Below are 26,938 nucleotides of genomic sequence, written 5' to 3' on the forward strand. Positions count from 1 at the left end.
AACAGGAGTGACAGACTTATAACACCACAGTTTTGCTGCCTCACTTGCCTTTTTGATTATGACCCAAAAATCAGAGAATGAAAGACTCAGCGAATCAATTAAGTGCACATCCCCCTTACTCTTAAGTGCAGCCAGCAAGGCCTCTTCATACGGATAACTGCATCTTTATGACGGGCAATATCTAAGCCATAAAACAGTTCCAAAATCTACTTTGCTCCTCCTCTTTCACAGAACTGTCATTTAAAGCAGTTCACTCTCTATAGGCTTTGAATTATTTAATTTTTCCTAAGTATTCCTGCATAGTGACAGCAGATGCACATTACATTCTGCAAGTGCCTGTATCACCTTCCCACCCCCAATCTAAAGCTGCCTAAAGCAGGAGGATGGAAAACTTCCTTAGCCCAGCGGCGTCTGCCCTGCCTGCGTCACCTCAAGAACAGCGTCTCCCCAGCATGGATGACCTTTTTGTAGGAATGTTCTGGGGTGCAGGAGAGGATATATTGACTAATTATATCCTTATCCAACTTGTGCTAACAAGTTCCCAAAATATCAGCAGAGTTTATATACTTTCCCCTTTAAGTTCGCAACGGTAACGTGTGCACAGGTTCGCTAGAACCTCTATAATAATTACTCTGGTAATTTCCCCTTTGTTCCCTCTTAAAATACAAGACACAACACAGTCTTTATAAAAGTATAAAAGAATTTACTCACGTTCTGTTCACAACATGATCCCAGAAGGCAGACAGGCTTAAAAAGTTACATATACTTAGAATCTATCTTGTTGCAAGATAGACCTTATCTCCTCTCTTGGCTGAGAGCCAAGAGGGCATCCTTACATGCTTCCTCATCGAAGGAAAATGGCAGAGAGAGAGAGATGGCTGCCTGTCCTGTGCTTTTGTCTTTACCTGCACAGGTGAGGCCACACCCACCTCTGGTCACATGTGGAGGAAGTCCGTCCCCAGGAAGTTTACCTGCTTGCTGGACAGACATCCCTCCCCATGTTCTAACATGTACACTCTAGGAATGTTGTCATTGACTGCTCCTGTGTTTACATCCCACACTTTTACAATACAAACAGATTTCCTTACTAATGCTGTTGTTGGAGTAATGACTAGTGAGCGATTCTTTGAAAACAGGGTGAGGCAGAATGAAAGCATGCGTATGGTAATGCAACACCTCATGCCTGCCACTGCCAGGACGTATGAATCTCCTTTGTACCACAGGTCCATTTAGCCCCATTGGCAGAAGCTCTCTAGGATTTCAGACAGATGCCCCCCCCCCCGGCTAATATCAGAGCCCCGTCAAGTGCAGATGCTGGAGGCTGAAACCACAAGCTTCTGATCCTCTGCCACTAAACTACAGACTCTTCTATAGGTTGGGCATCTTCATGTTGTGGAGAACACAACGTACGAATGCATCTTTAGCTGCAGGTGAGTAGCAATCGGCTAACGCTTGTTTGTCTCGGGCATACCTGTGACGAAGAGGGTGACTGCGGCATCGCTCTCATTGGTCCCACGGACGGCAGTGATGGAGACTTCGTACCGTGAGCCAGGGCGCAGGGCCTGCATGGAGTACTGGCTGAGGGGGGGTTGTAGTCGGAAGGTGGTCTTTCCCCCTTCTCCATTCTCGAGGCCATACTTCAGCAAAATGTAGTCAACTTTAGCCCGGGGTGGAGTCCATTCAACAAACGCCACTGTGTCTGAGACATCTCTCACCAATATCTGGGTTGGTCCGTCAATTACTAGACACAGTTGGTGCATTAAAAGAATTGGAAGAAAGAGACACATTATACAAGAGGAATAGACAGAGAAGAAAGACTTTAATGGATTTTTGCCCTAAGAATCTATACTAAGGACGTGTGCGATTTCTGCTTCTCCATCCATCCTCTTGGATATGCGTGGAAACTGTAAGCAGGTAGCATTGCTTTTAGGAAGGTCAAGAACAAAAAATATATGCGTGGAGATATGCGTCAGAGTTGCAGATGCTACCTAGTTACTCTGTTGTTTACAATGGCATGTCCATCACTTGAGGATCTCCTAGGAATCATTTAGTCCTGAACTGGAGTTTCTGCACCCAGCCGCCATTTCCATCTGTCCCATGTGCAAGAATGTGTGCAATTAATTCCGCCTCCTCACCCACATCCAACAATGAATGGAAGGTAAATCAGCTCAAATTGGGCATGAGGGGAGATGGGGGTAATTGCCCGCATCAGAAGGATTACAGTACTTGGGTTGGAAACTGAAGCCGCACCAAGCATTTGCTGGTTTGCACTTGTGTAAGAGAAAACTAAGCTGGAGCTAAAACAGGAGGCAAATGCTTGTTAATCACTTGTGTACCAAACCATCATTACCCTGCTGTTCTCGCTGTGCATCTAATCTCAGACTTATTTCTTGCCTGTGGATTTGAGGACTATTATTCCAGTTTCTATTCCACAGGTTTCAGTTTTCTCCCTTTGTGCTGGTGAAAGCCTAAACCGTGTTCTGCAAGAGGCACTTTGGCCTCGTAAAGCATGGTTTGGTGGTGGAAAGTTATTTATTTGTTTTATCACATATGTTCAACTCAATGGGACTGACTATGGAATCAACAAGTATAGGAGATTTGCACTGTAAATTGATATTCCTAATAAAAAGGAGGAAGAGGAGCTAGAAGGGGACAGATGTGCCAACATTTGGTTTAGTTCACTCAGTCACATGCAATATTTCACCTCTCTTGATGATTGTTCAGTGCTTGGTAAATCTCAACCAAGTGTTTGAACAGCCTCCACTGAAAAACATTGTGTCTGACGTTAGATTATTGAAAGTTCTCTTTGTGATGTTTGATCTGAAACTGTTTATTCACCTATGTAAATCGGTGGGATCAAAAGGTAATATGTATGCATATTTGAACCCCAGTATATTTTATTTTCATGATAGCCCATCATAGCAGAGGCCAACCTACTACTCTTGTAGCTAAATCTTTAATTTCCCATTTTGTAATTTCCACATGGACAGTTCATTAAGAAATTTATTCAAATAACATGATCTGCAAGGCAAGGAAGGCAAGGAAATTTGAGCAAGACAAGTGCTTCTAGCTGCCATTTGCATTTTTAAAAGCGTGCACATTTTCAGGGCAAAAGTGTCTCGTTTGGCCTGAGGCAAAACCATCTTTCCCACACCACACCTACAGATTCACCTATGCCATGTAACCCAGACAAAAGCTGGAGGAGCAGAGCAGCAGAAAGAGCAGACCTGAGCAAGAGAGCAAAGTCAAATAAGTTTGCATGTCTATTGGATAATTATTTATGTTTGTTCTTAAATTGTGGGAATGTGGAAACCCAGTCTAACAGACCCTTGGCTGGAAGTAAACAGCAATCACCCCATTGCTATGAACTTTTAGGTAAATGTGAGGATCCTAAAATGTATCATATCTGACATGTATAGAAGTCAGATTTCTAGGAAAAACAGATGACGAAAGGTGGCCAAAGGTGAGGTATAGGGAGGAAACCCAGAATGGGAAGAAGGGGATAATTCACATAGAATTCAAGTGGATATATTCTCTGCAAGACTTGCTGCTCTGACTGTGTCTCCTTCAAATCAGTCTCCAGTAGGGGGAGGTAATTTTGCTGCTTTTTGGGCATCCATTGATAATTCAATAACTCTTGGCAAAGCGTTTCCCACCCTAAGAAGAGGATAATGCCCACAGCTTCTCTGAATGAATTCTTGACTCCTTCCAGGCAGGAAGCAGGGCAAGAAAAGTGACTCATGCAGAAAGTCAGGGGGTGGCTGAGGTCTGGCGGTGGGCAATTTTCACAAAATCTAACAGGAGGCATTTTCATGTTTAAACATGAAGTGTGCCTCCAAGTTTTAATTACTAAACAAAGTGTTGTTCGGTACATTTGCAAAATGCACCCATAGATGAACAAACACCAAAAGAGCACTTTAAAAGGAGCAGTTGCTTCAGATGGCCTGTAGGTGCCACTTGTAAACCACATCCTGCAAGCCATTGTAAAGCAGACAACATCTGTAAAGGAAAAAAGAAAGAGAGAGAAGGAATGTCTGTATATTCCTGCTGACATAATGACAGGGTGACTACGATCTGCATCAGATTCTTGTTCAGCAGACTCTCTTTTGTCTGAGTGAAAGGGCTGCTTGTACAAACGTGATACTTGGCACCCATTTCCTACTCCTCACTCCAAGGTCCATTAATTACTTTATAATTATCAACCATCTTGGCACATCCCTCTCTCTGAGAACTTTGCAAGAGCTGTTTATGCATTCTTGCTTCCCCCTTAAAGATGTTTTTTGGTGAATGGAGCCATTTGATGCAATTACCAGGAGCCGGCTGAATGAGACCCTCTTTGCTGCAGCTTCAAAGCTAGAAACAAACAGGAGCTAGAATACTAACTACCCATTCATCTGTTGCCCTGTGAGATCAGACCAAAAGTTTAGCTCTAGTCCAGCTTCCTCTTTTCAGCCATGGTCAGGCAGAGAAGCTTCTGGGAATGCCACCAGCAGAACAACATGAAGGCAGAAACTCTCCTGTTGTGTGTACCAGGAATTCAGAGGGAGGCTGCCTCCGAATATGTGGGTTCCATTTAGGTGTGCAAGCCTCAGTACAATCTTCAATCCTACCTGGAAGAAAAATTGCTGTTAACCCTCAAACTCACACAGAACTGCAGGGTGAGCTACTCACAGGTTGAGACACTGGCTGAGGCTGGCGGACTCCGGGCTTGTTCCTTGAGGGCAACCACATTGACTGTGTACTCCTCACCTGGTTTCAGGCCCGTCTGATTAAATGTTGTCACACTGCTAGGGAGCTGTGCAATCACGCCCCCTTCATTGTCCTGGGGAGATTAAACAAGCTGGCTTGAAGTTTGGAAGAAATGGTGGTATTTTTAATATGATTCCCTTCATATGGGAAGATTGCTTTGCTTACACATGTGTTCTGAAGTCCAATAAACCCCAACATATCCCAACCTTTGATTAATTTTTTCTTTAGATACTCGCTTTGTTAAATAGGAAATCTTAATTTTCAGGGCCAAATTACCATATTTTTTGCTCTATAAGGCACACTTTTTCCCTCCTAAAAAGTAAGGGGAAATGTGTGTGCGTCTTATGGAGCGAATGCAGGCTGCGCAGCTATCCCAGAAGCCAGAACAGCAAGAGGGATCGCTGCACAGTGATCCCTCTCGCTGTTCTAGCTTCTGGCTTAGCCGTGTGAAGCTTCTTCAGGGCAGGGGGAGCCTTCATCCTGCTGCCCTGAAGAGGCTTTGCACAGCTATCCCAGAAGCCAGAGCAACAAGAGGGATCACTGCATAGTGATTCCTCTTGCTGTTCTGGCTTCTGGGATTCAGAATAATTTTTTTCTTGTTTTCCTCCTCTAAAAACTAGGTGCGTCTTACGGTCTGGTGTGTCTTATGGAGCGAAAAATACGGTACCTATCATGCCATACTCATGTCAATGTGTCTCTGATTCTTCAATGTTTTTGCAAATAGCAATCAGTATGGAGGGCATGTATATTGGGACTTCGACACCTTATTACAAACAAAACAAGGCTTGCCACAATGCATTATACAGGCACAGAAATTATGATTTTCTAAGGATCCTTTTCAATAAACACACCCTTAAGGGTCCTCTTCATGTGTTACTCATGTGTAGGGTCCTGCCTTGTGGATGGAGGAACAGGAATGCTCTTTCCTGCAGCAACCCAGCATTGCACTCTGCTACTCACAGTGAAATTCCAGCAGGTGAGCACACAGGCTCAGGTAACCTGGTGAGTTCCTGCTAGGAACCTCCTGGGGTGCCCAAGCTCTGCAGAAAGCAGGACTGAATTCCCCAGGTATATCAGCTGATGTGGTTGGACAATAACCCCACCCCACATCCCCATGGGCCAACTTTGACAGGTGTGCAGGGCAACCCACATGCCAAGCACTTGGCGTCATTATGACACCAGATGATTGACAGGTGGGGGACCCACTCACTTGACAAAAGGTGGGGGAGATTAGCTCTGGCCCATCAGGCCAAAAAGATTCCCCTGTCCTGGGATATAACATGTTTGCCTTAAAAAGTGATCACTCCCTGTTCAACTATCATGGAAGAAATGTAATGGCATCAAATAGTCCTAACTACTGAGATCTACATACCCTTCCTTTAGAAATGTATTATGAGTGGGGAAGCAGAGTAATTCAGGCACACACTATTTGTGCTAGTAACGCAGCCTCCACATTGGCCCTCACAGTATTAGACCCTTAGAGATGGAGATGACCAATGTAATTTGCCCCTGGCAGGAAAGGAGAACCAGTAACCCACCAAAGCTCCACCATATATGAAGCCAATGACATCTGGACCACATTGTGCCACAAACAGATGGCAGCCAGCTTTTAACACTGCTGCGTCCTCCTGCTGCTTTCTGTCCTCTGGTGGATCTGAAGGGACACTGACATCAACCAATTCAGCCTCCCTCCTGCGCCCTTTTGCTCCCTCCCCACAAAAAACCCCCTCTGATAATCAAGTAACCCAGCTGAAACACAATGGTCTGACTCTCCTGGGCTCCAGTTGGATGGTGAGAATGTGTTCTTGGAAGAAGGACCACTCTAAATGATACAGTTACCTTGGGGATAAAGCTGATCTCCCAGCCATCAAACAAGAAGGAGAAGGGCTCCCATTGCATCTCGACGGTGGTCTCCGTGATTGTTTTGAACTGCAGCCCTTGTGGAGTGGAGAGTTCTGGAACATAGCGGTGAAGAAAGGGTGGGGGAGAGAGGTTGTGTTAGCTGCACCGTAATCCAGTTTTAATTGTCAACATGTAACCCAAATCTCTACTTTCCATGATCAAAACCACGATGAGTGGGAAAATCAGCTACAATGGAAGTGTGGTTCAGTGGTAAGCTATGATGAAAGTGTGGTTCAGTGGTAGAGCATGTGAATTGGAGGCAGAAGGTCTCAATTCCTAGCATTCCAGGTAGGCCTGAGGAATATGAAATGGAAGAATATCAAGAGCCCCTAACAGGACCATGGGGCTGCTTCCAGCTCCCACCAGGCTCTGATCTAATCAACTTTTAAAATTCCTTTCTCAGTACACCTAACAGCCTAAACAAACTGTAATGTAATGAAGATTAAAATTATTTTGCCAATTCTACTAAAATGAGTGTCTGCTCTTAGAGATGACATTTAAGGATGTATGCATCATCAGGATGAGCACACAAAAACTTGAGAGGTACAAACTTTGACTGGTGCTGTATGGTATAAATATGCATGCTTGAACCTACAGCTTGTATCTCTCAGCTCCTCTTTCTGAGGATGTCAACTGTCTAGCAATAAGCTCTTCTTTGTTGGAACAATGCAGCTCACTGCCTGCCTGGAATCTCTGCTAGGCTGTGTATACTTGAGCGATTTCACAAAACTTGTCCACCACACACAGACTTTATTTCTGAACCCAGATCCGTGGGGTGAAGAGAACGAAGGGGGAACACCCCGTGCAAAATGCAAGGAGAAAGTAAAACTCTAAGAGGAAATTTTTGCGGATTGTAAGTTGTTTTGCTTTGCTTTCCTTTTTCTTTTTACATTCCTAGATAGGTTGATCCTGAGTGGAGTCTTCCAAAATCATACTATCTGAACCACAATAACCTATTATTTATCTTTGAAGCCCACTGTTGGACTACAGTTCCTATGACCCCCGACCATACTAGCTGGGGCAGATAGGAGTTGTGAGTCCAAGAACATCTGGAGAGCCACAGGTTCCTCTTCCTCACCCAAGAGTGCTCTTAGGATTGCTCTTCTCTCTTCTAAATCAGTCAGGAGAACATCTCCCTCCATGAAGAGGCGGCAACATTTAGGCAGTTCCTTCTCCATTTTAAATGGCATGTTCGGTGCCAAAAAACCATGCAATACTTACGGGTGGCCACCTTGACCCCAGCTGGGGCGCTGAGCACACCACTGATGACGGCATAGATGGTGACGTTGTATGTCAAGCCTGGCTCCAGCTCCTTGATGGTGACACTGCTCCAGTCCCCAGGCACCCGCTGCTGGAGCTGCAGACCCCCAGGTATTGCTGGCTGGTAGGAGATCACATATTCAGTCACGGCCATTGGCCCATCCCATTCCAGGTCGATGGACCTGTCGCCAACCGCAGCCACTCGTAGGTTCTCAGGTGGAGCAACTGGAGGAAGAGCCAATATATTGACTGTAAGAGGTAAGGTGACCCACAAATCTCTGCAATGAGCTACATGTCCTTGAGATGTGCTCCCCACTCCGCCTGTGAACTAAGGCAGTTATCTGAAACACATTTACAAAGTGCCTATGGAATTCAATGCAAGTGATTTCCAAGTAAAGTTGTATAAGTTTGGGTTGCATGGACCATTTCATGCATCATGATGTAACAAACTGAGATCTCCTCAACCAGCAGCTGCAACCACACCTTCCTCTCCAGCAAATGTACCCCCCCCCCAAGAACAGATATGGGAGACTGCCAGTTTGAAGCAAATAACTGAGGTGGCAGGAGTTGCTTTACCCTTCCTCTTCCTGCTGTTTCTCCTCTGAAAATCACCCCCAACTGCCTTTCTCCTCATAGGGAAAAGATCTGGGAAGGAATTTGGTGGGTCAAGCAGCAAGGAGGGAGAGTATTGCACGGCCTCTCGTCTTGTTGCTCTTCAGTTCCCAATCACAGCAACTGAAAAGAGGTGGTTCTTTTCAGTTAAACAACCCTCCCCCCAGTAACTGAACTGAATTATGGACAGGGTGCACCAGCAGGTGCTCTGTGCACAATCCCTCATCCTGAAGCAGGAGTGAGGGTTGCATGTTCATAGTTTCAACACTTAAGGTGCATTTATCTAAATCAGCTGTTTGATAGTGAGGAGACTAAGGCTGCAATCCTAACTGTATGGAGCCCATTGGGCTAAATAGGATTTGCTTAGGAGTAGACATGGTTAGGATTGCAAAAATAGATATAAATCCAAAACATTATCCTAAATAATTGATCAACATAAATATAGCTTCCAACTGTCCCGTTTTAACCAGATTGTGATTTTTAGCATCAATCCAACAGGTAATTATAGCTCTGTAATACCTAACTAGGGACGCGTCCTCTTGTCCTGTGCCTAGAATGCAGGGGTCCGAGTGGTTTTCCACTGAAAACCCACTCTTCCCTGCTCAATCGGTGCAAACATCAGCCCACAGAAACCCCCTCTGATTCAACGGTACAGAGTGGGTTTCCCCAGGGGAAAGTGGCAGGAGAAGTGGAAGTGTGGATGAAACCTGTGTGAAGGTTTAGAAGACTGCAATGTTCTTCCATACACAGAGATGGTGCCTTCCCCACTTTACAAACAGGACACAGCACCAGCATGACAAGAGGCCAGTCCTTGAGCATGCCAGAGTCTAAACTGAGGGAGAGTCTCAAAGCACTCTGTAGAGGTCTGTGCATTAAATTTCAGTGTTTTGAAACTAGATTAGACGGATGGAGAGCCATAAGTCACTGTCCTATTCACCTACTCACTTTTTCTGCTGTAGCAGAAGGTGTCCAAAATCCAGAAATCTCCTGGTATTTGCATTGTTACTTTGCACTGTACCTTTAACTCAACCTCCTTGTTATTAGTACCACCTGGAGTTGGCTTTATATGTTTTTCAAAAAATATTGTTAGTAGCAGTGACTACATTATTACACGAGCACTATTCCACAGCATTTGATATTTTCATTTACATACATTCATTTGAAATAAGATGGGGTATGTACTCTTTTTCCTTACTGTTTGTATTACAGTTTATAATTTTTGTAAAGTGATATGTGCATGCAGGTCATCATCTGTAAAATTTTATTTTCAGTTTATGAAGCAATTCTATATCCTCCCACCACGCTGATGAAGAATTCTACGAAACAGTAGTCAATATCCGGAATCACTGTTCAGTGTTGGACATCATATTTACTGAATACATAAAGCTTCATAGCTTGTCTTTCATCATACAAAGTCTGGTACCTCGCTTCATTTAAAGATTTCCAGAGACTTTGAGACTAAAGATTTCATTTTGGACTTGTTATGGTTTGCAACACAGGGGTTTGTTTGGTTACAAAATCCAGAAATGACACAGGCCACTTATGCACCATGCATTCAAAGCACATTTCAAGCACACAATACCTCCCAGAGAATCGTAGTTCCCTCCCTCACAGGGCTACACTTTCTTTTACTGACCACACTTTGGGGGCAGGGGAAGGCGTGTGCTTTGAACGTTTGGTGTATATGCAACCCCCACGGCTGCCCAGAAAGGTTTGCAATCTTAAACAGGGCATCTCAAAGAGAAGGTGAAGGCAGCATTGCTAAAAGGGGGCAGAGGGGAGTAGGGAAGGCTTATGTACTAGCGAAAAGCGCAGGAAAAAGGTCAAACTATGATGTGGCCTTTCTGAGACTTTGAATGAAAATAATGGATTTAAGGGGGCAATGCAAAAACACGTGAGCTCTCTCTTCCACCAGAAAACCTTTGGCACAACAAGGATTAGCTCTAATAAGCAGAGGGCATTTGGGATTTAAAGATTCTGCATGTGCAGCCTGCTGTAAATAATAAGGCAGGAGAAAGCGCCTTTCTTGATTCTACCTCACGTGTGCAGGAGAGCAAATATCAAAATGTCAGTGTCAACATTGGAACACCACGGCTTTTTTTAATTAGCAAGAGCAAATTACTCCTTTCACATTAGCTGCTAAACCCTTGGCCATACCACTGTGTTTGCTGATGGCATTACTTCCGATATTCTTCTTACCCTTTGCGGAGGAGGGATCAGCTCAGTGTTACTCGTTCACCACAAATGATCCACAAGAACTGTGGACTTCATCGTGGACTCAGAAAGGACAGACAGTGTGCAATCTCATGCACACTAACCTGGCATGATACTCCACTGAACAAGAGGGACCTACTTCTTGAGGGTGTGACCACACACAAGACGAGTCTCTGCTATGATCCTGTTCTTGATCTTACATTCTTGTTTCATTTCTTTGAAAAGCTCCATCTGGAATTAAGTTTTAATGCAGGACCAGTGTGGACCATACCTTTGGGCCAATCTAGTGCGCCACCTGGTGCTCGCTTGCTCTCCCTGATCATGCTGTCTATGGGCAGGCGGCAAGGCGGGTCTGGTGCCAGCCTATGTCTCTATCTGACTTTGGACATGCCATCCCCGTGCAGATGTGTACAGTACACCTAGTGGGGAGGGAAGAGAAGCAGCCTTTGTTCTACTCCATGTGATGGAATTAATCAGCCTAAAGAGTTTGCAAAAAGGGTGAGCAATAGTAGTTAGAAGAAAGTCCTGGAAAATAAGCTGTTGGAGATTGAAAGGGTGTTTGATTCTGGCCACCGCCTTCATTTTTCTGCATTCCCTCAGGGGTGGAGAATTTATTTAGCAGAGACATCAAACCGCTTTGGGTTAGGAGACAGCACTGTGCTGCTGAGCACCCCTCATCAGATTCAAGCTTGTTGTTTTAAGTGAGAAATGCCAAGCGGTGCTTTTATCTTATTGCTCAAATAGCCTCCTTGAGTGGACACAAGTGGAAAAATGCTTTCGATAACAGCCCTGACGCTCCTCTAGATACATACTTTTAAAACAGTAAAGACAAGGGCACATTGTTGCTTCACTAAAGAATGGCAAGAATTCCCAGGCAGGCCCAGGATGTGGTCCTGGCCACGGTAGATCAGGCACATTCACCATAGCAAAAGCCAGGGGAGCAACTCAGTAAACTGTCTTCTGTAGAATTCTCAAGACAGCATTCTAAGGTGTGCAAATGGGTCTTTCAGATGCCAGCAGTTAAATAGATCACAGTTGGGAATCTTACTTCTTGATCCTCCCTGGAGTTGCCTTTGGCAAAATAGGAAAATGGCATCTCAGCTGACCCCAGTCATGGAGCTTTTGATGACTTTCTTTCCAGTATCTGTTTCTGAGGTCAGGGCTCCTGAGCAAATTATTTGAACAGCCCCATACACCAGTGTTGTCCAGTGGAGGCTGGTGTACATTGGGTGGATGGTCGGCCACCCAACAGGAGGTGGAGCCAGAGTCAATAAACCAAACATAGGTGGAGCCAACTATTTCTGGTTTTGTCCCCATTCTGCTGCCTGCTGAATTCTAGAAAGGCAACACTGAGACCAAGGAGGAAGAGGAGGTGCCTGGCAGTGCCTCCCTTACTACAAGGAGGTGGGCATGTGGGGGCTGGTTCAGGGCAGACTGAACATGGTAGGGCAGTGCCCTACAAAGCCCAATAGACGAGCCTTCACTGCTGTTGTCTCAAGATTTCAGTCTTGAGTTCTCGTGGCAACACCTGACTTCTTACCCCAAAGATTGCTGCTGAAGCCCCTCTGCCACAAGGCACTGCCGAAGCCTCTTCCCTTTCTGCCATGCTAACTGTGCTCAACAGCCTTCCCTGCTCTCTCATAGCAGCCATCCCTCTCTCATCATAGCATGTGGGGAAACTCGCTACAGTGACACCTCCCTTTTTAAACAAAGTCAAGGCGATTTAATAGAATGTCAGCTTTTCACAATGGATCTGGTTGTACCTGTGAAATAGTTACAATAGCTTCGACATTATTATGTAAATATATGATAATGCATCGGATGGGTGATGGAAAGGGAAGCCAGGACGCTAGCATGCCTACAGCTGCATAGCAGCAACATTAAAAACCAAAAAACAAAACAAAAGAAGGAATCTGCAAAACCTATAAAAAGGAGAAATATGTGCACTGATTGAGCAGGAACAATTACTAGGAAACATGGGCTGTGCAGAGGGCATCACGCAGCCTGCCTGGCTGACATGCCATCCTACCTGCTGAGCAGTCTCTCCCCTGGTAGCCTTCCTCGCAAGAGCACAGGCCCTCCTGGCAGAATCCGCGCCCGCTGCAGGCGTTGAGGCATCTCAGCTGCCCGCAGTCTTCCCCCACGTAGCCCTCCTGGCAGATGCAAGTCCCGTTGGCACATCTCCCCTTTCCTGAGCAGTCCTCAGGGCACCTGAGCTCGCTGCAGTCTTCCCCAGCAAAGCCCTCTTCGCAGATGCATTCTCCATCCACACAGAGCCCCCGGGAGCTGCAGTCGGTGGGGCATCGGGCCTCTGAGCAATCCTCTCCGCTATAGTCACTGTCGCAGATGCACTGCCCATCAACGCACACCCCCCGGCTTGAGCAGCCCATGGGGCAGAGGGGCTCGGAGCAGTTCTTCCCAGCCCAGCCTTCATTGCAGACACAACCACAGGATTCCAGGCTGAAGTTGCCATGGCCGCTGCAGTGGGGGATGTAATCTAGCTGCCCTGGAAGGGTGGAGAAAAGCATTGCCATTAATAATAGTACTTATCACACTTTGTGTGCTTTATCTTAGGCAGGTGTAGTCTGCTGCACAAATATGAGATGAGGGACACCTGGATTGGCAGTACTGCATGTGAAGAGGATCTAGGGGTCTTAGACCACAAGCTTAACCCGAGTCAACAGTGTGATGCAGCAGCAAAAAACGCTAATGCTATTCTAGTCTACACCAACAGAAGTATAGTGTCCAGATCAAGGGAAGCAACACTACCGCTCTATTGTGCCTTGGTCAGACCACACCTGGAGTACTTGTGTCCAATTCTGGGCACCACAATTTAAGAAGGATGTTGACCAGCTGGAACGTGTGCAGAGGAGGGCAACCAAGATGATAGAGGGTCTGGAAACCAAGTCTGATGAGGAACAGTTGAGGGAGCTGGGTGTTGTTTAACCTGAAAAAGAGGAGACTAAGAAGAGATATGATAGCCGTCTTCAAATATCTTAAGGGCTCTCACATGGAAGATGGAGCAAGCTTGTTTTCTCCTGCTCTGGAGGGTAGGACTCAAAACCAATGCCTTCAGGATACAAGAAAGGAGATTCTGACTAAACATCAGGAAGAGCTTTTGGCAGTGGAACAGACTCCCTAGGGAGGCTGTGCACTCCCCTTCCTTGGAAGTTTTAAAGCAGAGGTTGGATGGCTAACTGTCATGGATGCTTTCATTCATATTCTTGCATTGCAGATGGTTGGATGAGATGACCCTCAAGGTCTCTTCCAACTCTACAATTAGATGATTCTATGCTTTCAAGTCTGGGACGTGGGTGGCGCTGTGGGTTAAACCACAGAGCCTAGAACTTGCTGATCAGAAGGTTGGCGGTTCGAATCCCCGCGATGGGGTGAGCTTCCGTTGCTTGGTCCCTGCTCCTGCCAACCTAGCAGTTCGAAAGCACAAAGTGAAAGTAGATAAATAGGTACCACCCCAGCAGGAAGGTAAACGGCATTACCATGCGCTGCTCTGGTTTGCCAGAAGCGGCTTAGTCACGCTGGCCACATGACCCAGAAGGTGTATGCTGGCCCCCTCAGCCAGTAAAGTGAGATGAGCGCCACAACCCCAGAGTCGGCCACGACTGGACCCTTTACCTTTATGCTTTCAAGCCAACTTTTCAACTGCCCCAAAGAGCAGTAGTATGATCCCCCTTCTGAAGATGGGGTGTGCTAGGACTGCTGTCAGCAGCTGGCATCTTTGGGCAGCTATCAAGGTCCCACCACGACTGTTTATTTCTTGGGCCACCATTTAAATTATTTTTCTGGCCTGGTGATTTGAGCAATGCTGTCTGGCTGCGTCAAGCTCTTTTTTAAATTCTGCACAGTGATTCTGGTGTGCTGTTGCTGTGACTTGATGGGGAAAATTAAAATGGCAGCTAATCCCAGTTACCTGGCACTGTTCAGGGTGATGCTGTCACCTTTGCTGCTGCTTGGTGAGCCCACCATGGCCTAGTGACAGAGGAAGGTGCCCACCAGAGGTTGCTTTGCCCACAGCCCCCTCAAAACTCAAGCTGGCCTTAGTGAGACCGCCTACTGAGGTACACTGAGCAAAGTGGGTTATTTTCATTTGGGGTGGACTTGAAAATAGGCTAATTTCCCCCAACACCCAGTTCCAGAATTGGAAACATGACCATGCTCTTGATTATGGAATTGTGATAGGGTCTGCTTACCACTCCTTTCCAGTTCCTCGCAGTCCTCACGTGTGTAAACTCCCCAACACTGAACTGCTGGCCCTTCTCTTCCTTCAAACTTACCTGCAGCTACTGGCAGGGAAGCAGGAAGAGGCCACCTAACACCACTGAGCAGGGCCTCCCTCTTTCCATGTTGGCATCCCAGCCACCAGAGAGCTTGGGTCATGTGATTAGCAAACACATATTAGCTGTTCTGGAGAGCTACATTTCCCAGTGCTCCTCGCACCTCAAACACTGCTGTTGCTTTGTTCTAAATCAGTGGCGTAGCGTGGGGGGTGCAGGGGGGCCGGGCGCAACATCGGGGGGGGGGGCCCGCTCCCACTCGCAGCTCTCTGCCCCTACCTGGCTCACTCACTCTCTCTCACTGCAGTGCTGGCTGTGCGAATCCGATCCGAGCCGCTGGGTCGCCGCCCACTGTGGAGGGGGTGGGTGCCAGGCGTGCGGTGCGGAGAGAGAGCGAGGGACTATCTGGGGGAGGGACAGTGCAGTGGCCGCCCAGTGCAGCGCTGAGCGCAGGAGAGAACCACACCAGCCCAGCCCAGGCAGCAGCAAGAAGAAGCTGGCAGCGGCGGCAGGTTAGGGGTTAGGGGGCGCAAATTACTTGCCTTGCCCCGGGTTAGGGGGCGCAAATTACTTGCCTTGCCCCGGGTGCTGACAACCCACGCTACGCCGCTGTTCTAAATACCAGTTTGCTAGGGGAATTGTAGTTCTCTAGGGTGCCTAAGTCCATACAGTGAATAATTATATTTCTCAGGCCCCTGGTGCCTGGGACACTGCCTTCCCAAATAGGGAGGTATGACTCCAGAAAGACTTTGTTGCTGTCCTACACTTGGTGCATGACCACTGCCAAGAAACAGAAGGGGGAGGACAGAGCAAACCCCACAAAATGCCAGGCCTGATTTTGGGCGGCTGTGTCGGAGTGATGCTTTTCAAGTTGGAGGAGCTCATCTTTTGAAGTCCACCAGTCCCAGTCTTAAGCCCTTTAATACTTCGTGAGTCATAGTTACACAGTGCAACAGTTCACACATGTAGCAGTTCTGATTCTGAGTCCCCCTGCCACCAAAGTTCTATTAGCAAAGTTGCCAACATTTGTGGTTCCTGACTTGGAGCACAAATATGTCCAGCTCATAAGGCTTACTTGCATTCCAAAGCTGGCTGAGAAGTTCTTCTCCAGTCTGGATTTTAAGTTGAGCTTCCTTCCCCTGCTTCCTGATGCCTTGAATGTGGCAACAGCATTACCTCAAGTGCAAGGAAACCTGGGAAATGCAGTTCCTCAGAATGCCCAAGTCCTTAGAATGGACACCAGGTGTCTCTAGAATGGACATCTGTTGTACTGGAGATGCTTTCATGAGCATGCTCCATTGTGTTCTGTGAGGTCATGTTTGTCGCCTGCTCCTATCCTGGCACCTTAAATGCTGCAGCAGCCAGTGCTATTTTTCTAGAAAAAGAGGTGCCGGAATTCACCATGAACGCCTCCCTTGTTCTCTTATAATGGCAATGGTGCCCACCTGAGAGGTGCCAGAACCGATTTCCCGTGATTTCTGGCTGAAAAGAAGCCCTGGCAACAGCAATATTCTAGGCCTCAGGGATCTTGGGAAATATTTTAACAGGGGCATCTAGTTGCCACCAGGAGTGTGATGGACATCCAAATATTGAAATTGGAATAGGTTATAACCATTTCCCCCCTGAATAATAACTATGCTAAAGGCAACGCACAACAATGAATATTATTTAGACTGATTCTTTTGTGGTGCACATTTTTTCTAACTTTTCAAAGGGGTGAGGGTTTTAAAATTTGTCTAATAAATAGAGCAATGTTCCCAGGGTTGGGGGCGGGGCTCAAAATTGCAATCCTTATCCCATCTTGGGAAACTAAGGAACCTCCGCCAGCTAAGGATAACCATGTGAACAGTTTTGCCCCCGTCTGTGGGGCCCTTCTTAAAGATGGCTAAAACAAACCCCTGTGTTGTGATAGCTGAAAGGTGTAATGAAAAGAGTCCCTGCTGTGCCATTTTGGATCAACTCTAAATACAGAAGAGATGCAATCAATAGAAAAATGAATTATAGGTAAGACACACAGAATGAATTTATGTTGGATAAAAGAGGAAAAAACAGTATTTTTGCAGAATGTAACATGCACATGTCAAATATAGTTTGGAATAAGAGGAAAGGTAGGTTTGTTGACCATATTCAAAATGATTCAATATGGGTTCGTAAACATCCCAACATTTCACAGGTGAAAAGAGGGGCACTCTCGTGTTCTTGTCCCAGCCTTGTTCTCACTGCAAAGGAACACAGCTGCAGCCTCTGTACTGTTACATATTTCTGAAGGCTCTTACCTTTCTGAGATACCTGCTTAAAGGGAAATAGCTAGCTCTGCATTCATTTCTCAGTCTGAATGTATGCACTGGCCCATCTCTTTTAATACTTTTTAAAAAAAGATTTTTTAGTAGAATCTCTAATTTCACAATGGAAATTCTGGTTATGTTACAATCGGGTTGTTTAAATTTGTGCATCTGGCAACATTTAATACCTGGATATGTGTGTGTAAAAGGTAAGTTAGTGCACAGAGCACACCAATATTATTATTATTATTATTATTATTATTATTATTATTATTATTTAAAAAGGCATCACCAGCCTTCGGAAAAATAGGATTGTTGATATATGAGGGGTGGGATCAAGGGCTGTCAGACGTCTGCAGGTAAAGGTGGAACAAATGCCAAAATCCAATTCAGGCTTGACCCCTGGGTCTCCACTGCCGCTTCTCCCCTGGCCTTCCACCCCCACTGAAAATGCCATGAAGAACTGTTCTCTGTGGCTTTTGGTGAGCAGCATAGGTGTCTCTGAATGAAGGAAAGGAATGGCTACCCCTTCTCATCTTTATTTATAAGCCTAAGACCAAACAGGGCAGGAGGCTGACTTTCGAAATGGTACGGAGGATGCTTCCACATGGCAGGTTATTTTAATCTCAGTGCTGCTCACACAGCCAGATTTTTTTCACAGCATCCATACAATGTCATCCTCATCAAAATGCCACCCCATATCCTCCCCACCCCACATATTAATCTGGATTTACTGTTTCCGCAGGTACTTTATTACTTATTGGATTTTCCACAGAAACTGTAAATCCGGATGAAATGAGAAATTATTATGCAAGGGGGTGGCATTTTGATGAGAATGATGTGTGCATGTTGGGCAAAACTTACATATATAAGCAGCACCCAGTTCCCAATAAGCTGCCATGTGCAAGCACCCTAGAGGGAAAACAGGGATGAGAAGTTTATGGCATGAGCCTCACACACAACCCCCATCTCCAAGGTATTACTGTTACTGTTACATCAGTTTCCTCTTTCTCCGCCTCAACTTTCACTCTTAAGATTCCTTGTTTCAATTACCCATTATCTCCTAGGTCTTGAAAGCTCACAGGTCCTTATTGGACTGGGTTTGTGTGTGTGTGTGGGGGGGGGGGTTAATTGTTTTTAATACTATGATACTTGTTCCAGACCAGGGACCATGAGTGCCTGGCATGTGTATAAGCCACTACCTTATTTTTGTGCGCCCCATTTCACACAGATAGTACCAGGGATGCTCAAATTCAGAATTAAGGGAACTAGTGGGAGATCAACAAAATGTTGCAGCATATCCCTGTCCTGTGAGAGGAGCCTTGCAATGCTGCTCAGGTATCATCTCAGGAGGAGGGGATTTCAGAAGAGGCCTCTACCATGCTATGTAGAGCTAGAGGGTTCAGATTTTGGGTGCAATCCTATACAGGTCTTCTGAGATGTAAATCCAATTGAGCTAAATGAGGCTTACTCCTGGGAAGATGTGTATAGGATTGCAGATTGTCTCTCTCTTTTTCTCTTTCTCTTTCTTTCTCCCCCTCTCTCCCCCACCACCACAAGCAGAAGTGAACACAGAGTAATCCAGGATTTGAACAAAACTGTGATGAGGCTGGAGTGGGCTTCTCATCATTGCTCTCCTACAGCAAAGGCACCTCAAAATTCCATCTCCAGGCAATGGAACCATAGGATCATAGAATGGTAGAGTTGCAAGGCAGAGGCAGAACTAGCTGCTGTGGCACCCGGAACGGCACACATGCTGCACACCTGGGGGTGGAGCTAGTCACCCGTGGGGGCGGAGCTAGCTGGCCGGGGGACGGGGCTAGCTGCTCGCAGTGAGCTTCCCAGGGGGCGCTGCGGTTATGTCACCCCCCTCAAGCATGACACCCAGGGCAGACCACACCTACTGCACCCCCTTCCTCCGCCAGTGCCCTGAAGACCACCTGGTCCAAACTCTCTGCAATGCAGGAATATGCTGCTGTACTATGTGGGGAGTTTTTAAAGGTTTCCCTATCTTTATAGGCTCAACCACCCCCAACAGTCTGTAAGTCCTGGACGCCTGCAGATCCTTACTAGACTACTGTATGTGAGATTAAAAATAAATGAATGAACAGTAATTTAAAGGGGTTGGCATTAGACTCTGTTCTACAGAGAGTAGAGCCATTTAAATTAATGTGGCTAACTTAGTCATGCATATTACAGTGGGTCTACTCGGAGTAAAACTTAGTTGAATATCATGCTTGGATACAACTGTGTACCTAGGGAGTCCCCTGATAATGTAGAAAAACCTCTGCCTTTTTGTGTCTGGCCTCATCTCCCCTCAAAAACAGGAGGCACTCAGTGAGCTAAGCTCGCTATTAGAGGCAATGATGATGATGATAATGATAATGGATAGCCCCTTTTGACAATGCTTCTAAAAGCCCTTCCAAGCTGTTTGCCTCAAGGGTTTTTGTACCTACCAGTGTTTGAAAATCCTGTGGGAAATTGGGGCTGCTTTCTCCTGAAGTAGCCACTGCTGCTTGACCCATGATGAAACTGAAGCCCAAGCCTGCCTGACGATATTAATATTTACACTTATTTTCATAAAGGTGCATAGCAATCAAAATTCAAAGTCTTTACAGCATCCTTTTAGGACACAGGAAGATCTATGCACACTTTAAAAAATAAAAGTTGACAGCTGTTCTGGAAGCCCCTTTGGGTGCGACTGGGAAAGTGGTGCCGCCAGAGGAGAGGCCTGCCCTCTTCCTTCTCCTCCTTTCTCTGCGCTTCCTTGTTTTTAGAGATTTATACCCTACCCCACAGGGAGCTTCCAGGGCAGCTTATGAAGCATCTAAAATTACAATAAAAGCAAATTAAAACAAAATATTAAAGCAACACAAGTCAAAAGAGTGGCATAAAAGCAGCCAGTAGACATAAAACAAATACAAAGCAGCATAAAAGCAAACAGCAGAGGATTAAAAAGCCTGATAAAAATTAAAAAGCTATTTGCTCTGTGGGAGAAGACCAGTGGTACTTGTGCGTTTTCTCCTGGGTGGGCAGTGGTGGGTGAGCTGTGTCATTCAGATGGGCAGAGAAAGCAGAGAGGCATTCAGATAGGCAGGCAGAGCGTTAAGCGCTCCCTCTCCCAAACAGAAAAGGTAAAGGTAAAGGGACCCCTGACCATTAGGTCCAGTCGTGACCGACTCTGGGGTTGTGGCGCTCATCTCGCTTTATTGGCCGAGGGAGCTGGCGTACAGCTTCCAGGTCATGTGGCCGGCATGACTAAGCCACTTCTGGCGAACCAGAGCAGCGCACGGAAATGCCGTTTACCTTCCCGCCAGAGCAGTACCTATTTATCTGCTTGCACTTTGACGTGTTTTCGAACTGCTAGGTTGGCAGGAGCAGGGACCGAGCAACAGGAGCTCACCCCGTCGCGGGGATTCGAATCGCTGACCTTCTGATCGGCAAGCCCTAGGCTCTGTGGTTTAACTCACAGTGCCACCTGTGTCCCTTTCTCCCAAACATAGCTTCCCCAAATTAATCCACTCCCCTCTGATGCAGTCACTTTGAACTAAAAATAAAGCAGAAGGGATCTCCTCATGGAATCTGATCTCCTTTGACTACCCTTAACATTTCAGGCGCTATGATATTCTTCTTCATTGGCTTCAAACAGAGCCAAGATCTTGCAAGAAGTTACTTATCTACTTATTATTTATTTCATAACATCTGTACACCACTTGATTATAACCCCCCCAAAACCCCCCTCAAAGTGGTTTGCAAAAGGAGAAAACAAGAAAATAAAGAACAATTACAACCCTATTTTAAAACATACAAAAGTTAAAATTCTAAAACAGATTAAAATGACCTTGCATCATCTGGGTAGACTTGTCTAAACAATGATGTTTTAGCAGGTGCTGAAAAGGGTACAGTGAAGGCAGCTGCTGGATTTCAATAGGCGGGAAGTGGGAGGGCACCACGGTTACCCCACCCCCACCCACCAAGGAGGGAGGAAGAGGGCGTGACCTGGGGGTGGAAGCAGAGGAGAGGCTGCAGCAGCATTGCTGCCCCTCTCCTTGGCTGGGTTCTGGTGTGCGAGTGCGCCCCCCGCCCCGGTGCCGTTTCACGAGGCTGGGATCCAACAGTCTGACGCCAGCCTTGCAAAGCTGCGCAGGGCTGCCGGGGTGTGTATGTGAGGGCGCCTCTCCAATTGGACTGATTTGAAGGAGCTGTTTTGGCAGCTAGGACTGGGCTAGGCTAGGCTGGTGTAGCCACAGCAGGCTCCCTCCATGCCCACCCCTGCCTGGGCGTGCCCCAATGTGCATATGCCCCAGGCAGTGGTAGCACATGCTACGCCACTGTGTAGTCATGCCAATTCCACCGATCGGAGCAGTTAAGTGGGCCTGTGTGGGATAAGGCGATCTCGCAAGTCAACTGGTCCCAAGTGGTTAAGGGCTTCCTATGCTAATAGGTATAGGGACCCTTGACTATTAGTTCTCTCTGGGGTTGCGGCGCTCATCTCGCTTTATTGGCCAAGGGAGCCAGTGTACAGCTTCTGGGTCATGTGGCCAGGATGACTAAGCACTTCTGGTGAACCAGAGCAGTGCATGGAAATGCCGTTTACCTTCCCGCTGGAGCAGTACCTAATTATCTATTTGCACTTTGACATGCTTTCGAACTGCTAGGTGGGCAGGAGCCGGGACTGAGCAACGGGAGCTCACCCTGTCGTGGGGATTTGAACCACCGACCTTCTTATCGGCAAGCCCTAGGCTCTGTGGTTTAACCCACAGCGCCACCTGCATCCCTTCCTATGCTAATAGGAACACCTTGAACCTGGCCTGGTAGCAAATCAGTGCGGACCTCTGAGCACATGTGTTAAATGTTGACAAGGCCTCACTCCTGTTGGCAATTGGGCTGCTCCTCACGAACTGCAGATCAAGTGTGAGGGAAGTCGCACATTGAGTAATCCAGTTTGGAAGCAAACAGCGCATGAACTAATGTGCTTCCCAGTCCAGGAATGGCTGTAGCTGTTGAACCAGCTGCAGGTGGCAAAAGGCACCAGAGGCAGATTTAGGGCAGTGAGAGCGGTGCAGACTGCCAAGAAGAGTGCCCAGTAAGCACTTGCCTGGCTTTGAGGAGGAGGCATGAGGGCTCTAGGACCCTGCCAGAGCCTTGCACCTCCTTCCCCAAGGGAGACGTGAGGGCTGCAGGGAGGGCATCAAATGGCCTTGCAAGGACAGCATATTACCAGGCTCCACCCCTGAAGGCTCTTCTAGCCACTCAAGTGACAGAGTTGGATCCAAAGCACCCCCAAACTGTGAACCTGCTCCTTTGGGGTGTGAATCTGATTAAGTTATGATCTGATCTAGCTGCTCAGGGTTTGCAGCTGAAATTTTAATTAGCTGACATGTCAGTTGCGCTGTCTTGCAAAGGGCTCTGATTTGATCTGGGAAGTGCAACTCTTGGGCATCTTCTCCCTTAATTATCTCAGACTTTATTATCCTCCAGATCTCTGTGGCGAAATGGAGTTTTCTGGTTCCTTTGCACACTGCCCAGAAATCAAACAGGAGACTCAAGGAGGGTGAAGCTACTAGCAGACCCTGCCTTGTGTTTGTGTCTCTATCAAGTTCAGCCTCAATATTAGGCAAAGGGCAGGGCAGGCATCGCCACTTTGCCTCTGGTGACTCGCTCCCAGCAGCCTGTATTCAAACATTCAAACAAAAACAATACTAAGTTGATGAATTTAATGTTGCTAGGTCTCTGGAGCCTCAGACTTTGAGACCCAGGCGGAGAAGGCTGGGAGGCAAGCCGTGATGGTGGCCTAGTGCTCTCCCTGTTGCAGCCAGGAAACAGAACCTGCATCCGCAGGAGCTTGGCACAATGCATATGCGAATGAAGTAACAGCAAGAGCTTTTATTAAGCTGAGCAGAAGACAACCTGCAGGGTCCCTTTATGCTAAGATTTCCCCTGAAAGCCGGTCAGGTGTGGAGGCCTGGCAGCTCTTGTGATGGTCCTTCTTAAAGGTCCTTCTTAAAGGCAATGCTGTGCTTGGTCAAGACAGCAGAATTCATTAACTTGCCACATGTGGGGCCTGCTTGCTGTGAAAAGGATTAAGTGAGGTGGTGTGAGGAGCCATTGTTGTGTGTGTGTAGTGGTTTGTGTGTTTGCAGAGTGAGGTGCCTGCCTCAGGTGTCAAATTTTGGCTCTGTCTTTGGTGTCAGCAGGAATTGAAGTCTTTTGTGAGATGCTGCATAGAGAGAAATAATTTTGGGGGACACCGGCAGAGAAATGAAACCTGGGCTAGTAGCTATTTTGAGATGAGTGCTCCTATTTGCCAAGTGCTTTTCATCCTATGTTTTAGTCTCCTACAATGCTCTTTTACAAAACATGCAGTAGCAAATGCTGTCGTGTTTGCAGGCAAATGGGTTCCCTTCTCCCCTGCAATTTGGGGACTGATCCGCAATGGTGATGTTTGTAAATGAGGCTGCCAGGTTTAGGAACTCCCACATATTTGGAAGCAAGGATTAATTTTAGTATTTTTTCCATGGCTCTCCCTGCTGGATGTGTACACAATGTCAAGGAGGCAGGCAGAAACTCTTTCAAAAACGCCTCTCTCTTTTACAATATTCCCTCAGGTGTAAAGCATTTTCTGTACTCTGCTTCTCTCTTTTGGGACTGAGATTCATTATACCAACAAACCCCTTTGAAAACCGCCTTATTACAATAGCCTGCTGTTTCTTTAGTTTTGAAGAACAGACTTCTAGAGATGACCAACTGAACCGTGTCTTTTGGAAGACTAAACCTGAAGGTATACAAGTGAGCTCCACAAAGCTTTGTGCTTTGTTATTCAGATGAAAACCAGTGCTTTCATTATAAATGTTTTTGTTGATGGTTTCTGACTGCTAAAGATACTCTCCCAGGTGTTTTAACTGTGTGTGCATGCACACACTTCTGATTTATTTATGTTGGTTTTTTTACAGTTGCTAACAGCCATGTGTATGCTAAGGGACTTATGCATATGCAATTGGATGCAGGATTGCAGCTTCAGAAGATAGAAAGCACTGTATTATTTGATATATTGCAGGGGTGGGAAACCTCCCACCCACAGGTCCATTTTGGCCTGGCCTGAGCACCAATTGGGTCCACAAGGCCCACAATTTGGCCTCACTCCCACAAACCACACCCACAGGTAGTGGGGAACTAAATTGCGCAGCCAATCCGTGCCCAAAACAGGCTTGAAGCCACCAGAGATATTGAAGAAGACCAGTGAAAACAGAAACAGGCTTGCCAATGGCCACTTTTGGCTTATTTGGCCCATGTCTGGAATGGGGATCAATCAAGTGAATACAATCTGTATTTGCTGCTGTTCTTGCTTTCAGTCTGCAAGTGATACATGACTGATTACCACTCCCCCACTCCCCCACCTCCCACCTCCCATTCTGTTTCTTATGAATTAATATGAATGGAATAATGTAATTTACAGCTAGTGAGACAAAGGGAAGCAGTGCTGCAGTGAGACAAATGTAGGCTGGAACAGGGTAGACCATCAGCTGAAGTCACCTCCACTCAGTAGAAAGCAGGCTCAGTAGAAACCATACTGCTTTCAGCTACAAGATGGTTTTTGCAAACTGTTGCCTCACAGTTTTATTTCAGGCTGCTCAAGATAAAGCAATATGTCTTGCTGAGCTTTACTGCTTCCACACTCTGGGTTTTTAAAAATGTTTTTATTAACATTAAGTCTCTACATTCTGGTTTTGATTGGCTGTCTGACAACAAGGGAGAGACTTCCTCAAGATGTCGAAGTCTCTCTAGGGTAGTGTTTCTCAACAGTTCAAACCTTTCCCGGAACCTTTATCTCCCGGGCCTCCCTAACTCAAGAAGCCGTGTGCGCATGCCAAGCTAAGCTTGGGTTCAGACTAAGGCTGAGCTCAAAATTATTGCTTGAGAACTCTCAGCTCAAACTGGTGCATGCAATCTGGGCTGCCAGAAAACTTGTGTGTGTTTTTAATTGGGCAATAGATGTGGGGATTAAATGAAATGCTACCATTGATATTGTGGCCCCCAATGAATCTTTTGGAGAATTTTGACACCTCATCAACTTTTGTCATAGTCCTCCTCATATTCAATGCTTCCGTGTGTTTTTGTTACTTGGGGAGGGGGGGATTTTCACTTGACTCCAAATATTCATTAAGCCATGAAGCTAGCTGGGCAAATCATTATTTCACTGCCTAACCCACCTCGCAGGGAAGTTATGCAGGCAACATGGGACAACGCCTCATGCTTGCCATCCTGAGTTCTTTGAACACAGGTTTGGTTACAAACTTGATAAAGGATATAATAAATATGTAAACTTCTGTTTGGCAGATGAATGTGTAGAGATTCTCACACTCAGTCCTGGATGTGCACTCCACTGATTACTGCTTCTGCACTTCTTCATCTCATCCAGAACAGAACTTTAGCATCTCCCTTAGCAGGGAAATGAGCTCCCAACATGGGCTCACCTTGGACATTTCTCATCTAGGAGAGATGTAAAAGCTCTGCTTCAATTGTGATGGATATATGCAGGGAGAAAGCACAAAGCGTTCAGGTTACCTGGTCCCTCAACTTCTCCATCATGTCTGAAGCATTGTCCATGGAGGAGGATGCTTTCAAGCCTCCCAGATAAGAGTAGACATTCTCATGCATGCATTTTCATTCTTCAGCACCTCCTGGACAGCCCAATAGCCAGAATTGTCCCTCTGCTTCTGTCTCACCACTATCAACAAGCTTTAGCTTCTAGTTAGTCATTTCACTAGTGTGTTTGGTGGGCACGAAGTGTGGCCTAGCACAGTGGTCCCCAAACTTCTCCACCCCAGACCACTTGAAAACTGCTGAGGGTCTTGGTGGACCACTTAATGATTATTATTATTTTGGCTGGTTATAGTAATCGTGATGTGCTATGCCAGGTGCTCTATCATTTTAATTGTATTTTTATTGCTTTTTAAATTAAATACATTGCATTGCATTGCATTACAATCTGAATTCCATAGAATTCAAATCATAATACAATAAAATCCAATGCAAGAAATAGAAGAAGCAATAAAATCCAATTCAAAAAATCTATATGAATAGTTAATGCAATAGATGTGCTATCTCCCGACTTCAACTACAAATCCACAGCCATGCTGTAGGCTGTATGAATGAAGCTTGTGGACCACAGGTGGTCCATGAACCACACTCTGGGAACCCCCCACCTAAGAGTCATGCCTAAGCACATTCAGGTATCTTCCCCCTAAATCAACTAAATACCCAGTGGCTGAAAGCTGATCTTGGGACTGACCTTCCAAAGCCAGCAAGGTGTGGTATATACCTGAAAGGGGGGGCACAGCAACCTGCCAGTTGGGCACACATCCTGCCCAAATGGATAATGAGGGTCCACCAATTTTGACCTTTCCATATGATTAATTAATTTATTTTGTCCATGGCATGTCACTAGGCATACCTTTAACTGGGTGGCTAGGGGGCACATACTTGTTGTTGTGTTTTGTTTAGGGTGCTGCGGAAAGAGAGAGAGGTGTAGAAAAAGGAAGAGAAGGAGAGAAAGATATATACCTGTGGTTTTTTTAAAAATGAAAGTGAATCTAATGTTGCGAGTTAGGGTTAAAACTAGAGCAA

At 46.2% G+C, this 26,938-nt stretch overlaps 1 protein-coding gene across 3 annotated transcripts in view; it reads right to left on the reverse strand.

The window, feature by feature from the left end:
- The window catches only part of TNR (tenascin R), a 392,290-nt gene that overhangs the window by 49,850 nt on the left and 315,502 nt on the right, over positions 1–26,938 (reverse strand). For all 3 annotated transcript variants that reach the window (XM_083507034.1, XM_083507032.1, XM_083507033.1), the window contains 5 exons: positions 12,767–13,243; positions 7,873–8,136; positions 6,589–6,704; positions 4,672–4,822; positions 1,472–1,741 (listed from right to left, as the gene is read on the reverse strand). In XM_083507034.1, coding sequence (XP_083363160.1) covers positions 1,472–1,741; positions 4,672–4,822; positions 6,589–6,704; positions 7,873–8,136; positions 12,767–13,243 — 1,278 coding nt within the window. The remainder of the gene's footprint in view (positions 1–1,471; positions 1,742–4,671; positions 4,823–6,588; positions 6,705–7,872; positions 8,137–12,766; positions 13,244–26,938) is intronic.

Source organism: Podarcis liolepis (genome assembly GCF_965112155.1).
Source record: "Podarcis liolepis genome assembly, chromosome: 6".
Lineage (NCBI taxonomy): Eukaryota > Metazoa > Chordata > Lepidosauria > Squamata > Lacertidae > Podarcis > Podarcis liolepis.